Source organism: Chelonoidis abingdonii, unplaced genomic scaffold (genome assembly GCF_003597395.2).
Source record: "Chelonoidis abingdonii isolate Lonesome George unplaced genomic scaffold, CheloAbing_2.0 scaffold0492, whole genome shotgun sequence".
Lineage (NCBI taxonomy): Eukaryota > Metazoa > Chordata > Testudines > Testudinidae > Chelonoidis > Chelonoidis abingdonii.
This window is the reverse complement of record NW_027424753.1, coordinates 26,538-28,932: the sequence shown is the minus strand read 5'-3', so window position 1 is coordinate 28,932 and position 2,395 is coordinate 26,538. Positions and strand designations below refer to the sequence as shown.

The 2,395-nt window shown below is 69.2% G+C and overlaps 1 protein-coding gene across 1 annotated transcript in view; it reads right to left on the bottom strand.

Moving 5' to 3' along the window:
- Positions 1 to 93: 93 nt before the first annotated feature.
- The window catches only part of LOC116829704 (striated muscle-specific serine/threonine-protein kinase-like), a gene marked incomplete at its 3' end in the record, with an annotated part of 4,189 nt that continues 1,887 nt past the window's right edge, over positions 94 to 2,395 (bottom strand). The window contains exons 2-3 of the mRNA XM_032788660.2: positions 1,970 to 2,038; positions 94 to 1,341 (exon numbers count right to left, since the gene is read on the bottom strand). Coding sequence (XP_032644551.2) covers positions 94 to 1,341; positions 1,970 to 2,038 — 1,317 coding nt within the window. The remainder of the gene's footprint in view (positions 1,342 to 1,969; positions 2,039 to 2,395) is intronic.

The window sequence follows — 2,395 nt, the reverse complement described above, 5'->3', positions numbered from 1 at the left end:
GGGGGGCGCAGGGCGCAGCTCCGGGCGGGCAGCGGGGGGCTCAGCCCGGGCAGGCTCCCCGGGCGCTGCGGGGAGCTGGATGGACTGTATCACCTGTGCATAGGAGGAGGGTTTGGAGGCCCTGGAGTCCGGGCCAGGGGGCTCTGGCAGGGATCCTCTGGCCTTGGGAGCTGCCTGCAGGGAGACCTGGGCAGATCTGGCAGCTGCAGGCCGCGGCAGAGGCTTTTCTTGAGGCCTCTCGGCTGGAGGCTTCTTGCGCACAGCTGGCACAGGCCTCTGCTCAGGGGAGACCTCGGGCAGGCCAGGGCCAGGCGGCTTGGAGGAGCTTTCCCGCGGGGTGTGGGGCCGGGACTCCGTCAGGGCGGAGAGCGAGGGGGACTCCTGGAGCCGCTGGCCTTCCAGGCGAGTCACGGGGATCTCGAGCGGGGCGCCCGAGCGGCGGTGCACCATCACTGGCTCCAGGTCGCCCTGGCTGAAGGAGCTGCTCTTCTGCAGCAGGTGCGGCTCTGGGGGTGGGTGCTGCGGGGCTGCCTCGCTGGAGGCCGCTCGCACCAGCCTGGCCCCTTGGGGCGGCTGCTTTGTGGGCCGGGGGGGCCGCAGCACCTTCTTCTCCAGGGTCTCCAGGAGCGGCCCCCGCAGGCCGCTGACCCTGGGCTCCACGGGGCCATCCCGCAGCAGGCGCTGGTGCACGAGCTCCAGGCGCTGGGCGCGCTCCTCCTCGGCCTGCCTGTGATGCGCACCCCCCGGGCTGGGGCTCCGGCGCGGCAGCTCCATGGACGCCGCCTTCTTCAGCACTTTGGGGGGCTCCTCGCCTGCCGGCCCCACTCTGTCCACCGCCGGCAGGCCCAGCAGGAGGGCACTGTCTGCAGAGCTGCCCCGCCGCAGCTCGCCCCTCCGGCCAGGCGGGCGCCCCCACTCCGGGGACTCCAGGCTGGAGCCCTTTTTCAGGGCCTTCCGGGGGCACCCGGGATGTGGTTGGGCCTTGGCAGAGTCCTCATCTGCGGAGCCAGGCCCCTCCACTGCCGCGGGCCCCTTCCCCGGACCTGCCACGTCCGCCTGCCACTCCATGGGGGCCTCCTCCAGCGCCCCCTCGGCCTGGCTCAGGGCTTCGTCGTCCGTGGGGATCTCGTTGAGGGAGACGCGGGAGCCGGAGAACTCCACCTGGTGGGGCATGGGGAGCAGGGGCAGCTCGTCCAGCTCCTCTGAGTCCGAGGAGGAGGAGAGGGCGGGTGAGTCCTTGAGGTGCCGGGGCAGGGCAATGGAGAGGTGGCTGGATGTGTCCTCCAGCAGCTCCGGGATGGCTCTCAGCACCAGGCTGCCTTTGTAGCTGATCTGAGAGCGCTGCGGGCGGGGGAGCAGATGGGTGAGAAGCTGCACTGGGGCCTGCAGGGCCAGGGGGGCAGTTGGGTTAGGGGGAGCCGTGGGGGGAAAGGGGAATATCGTGCAGGGGGTTGGGGGGAGCCATGAGGGGAAGAGGGGAGCCCCTTGGGTAGAGCCGTGGGAGGGAAAGGAAGAATTGGGCAGGGGGTTGCAGGGAGCTGTGCAGGGGGACCGGAGAACCCTGAGCTGCCAGAGGGGGTGGCAGGGGCTTTGCCTCAAGCACCCCTCACCCCACAGTCCCTGGGATGGGAGCACAGGTGGCTTGGTCCCCATGGGGTGGACAGAGGGATGTGTGGGCCAGTGGTTCGGGGTGGGGCTGGCCTGAGGTTCAGTTCCCGGCCCTGCCACAGACTCTGGAGGCCGTGGGAAAGCACCAGGACAAACTACTCCCCGCTGATCTTGCTGGGTCTGACACGGGAGCCCCCCACCCCCTCTCTGCTCCCCACGCAGGGGCCCAACCAGGCTCCATGCACCCCCACAGGAGCACAGGCCTCTGCACTAGGGGCGTTACCCCCACTCGCTCCATCTCCGCCCCTGGCAGCATCACCTGCTCCCAGCCCTCCCTGGGCCTCGGCCGCCCCGCCATTACCTGCCACTTCCTCCGGCAGATGAAGAGCTTCAGGTGGTCGGTGCTGATGGATTTCCCCTTGGCCAAGGTCTGCGGAGAACGGAGAGGAGCATCTGGGGGCTGCCTGATGCCTCCACCCCCCTCCATGTCCACCAACGCTCCCCACCCACCCACACACAATGGGCCAGCCCTCTCCCTGCCTGCCAACACCCCCCGCCGGGCTGCCTCCCGTCCTGCCCTCCGACCCCCAGCTGAGTGGGCCACCCCACTCCCTGCCCGCCAACACGCCCCCCGATGGGCCTGTGTGATGAACTGGGACTGTTCTTAATGTTTGCTCTGAATACTGTGTTGGTGCCTCAGTGTCCCCTAGGCAGTTGCTAAGTATCTAGGTGGTGGGATAAGGGTGTGTGATTGCTACAGAGGAAGGGGCCAGTGCCCCTAAATGCC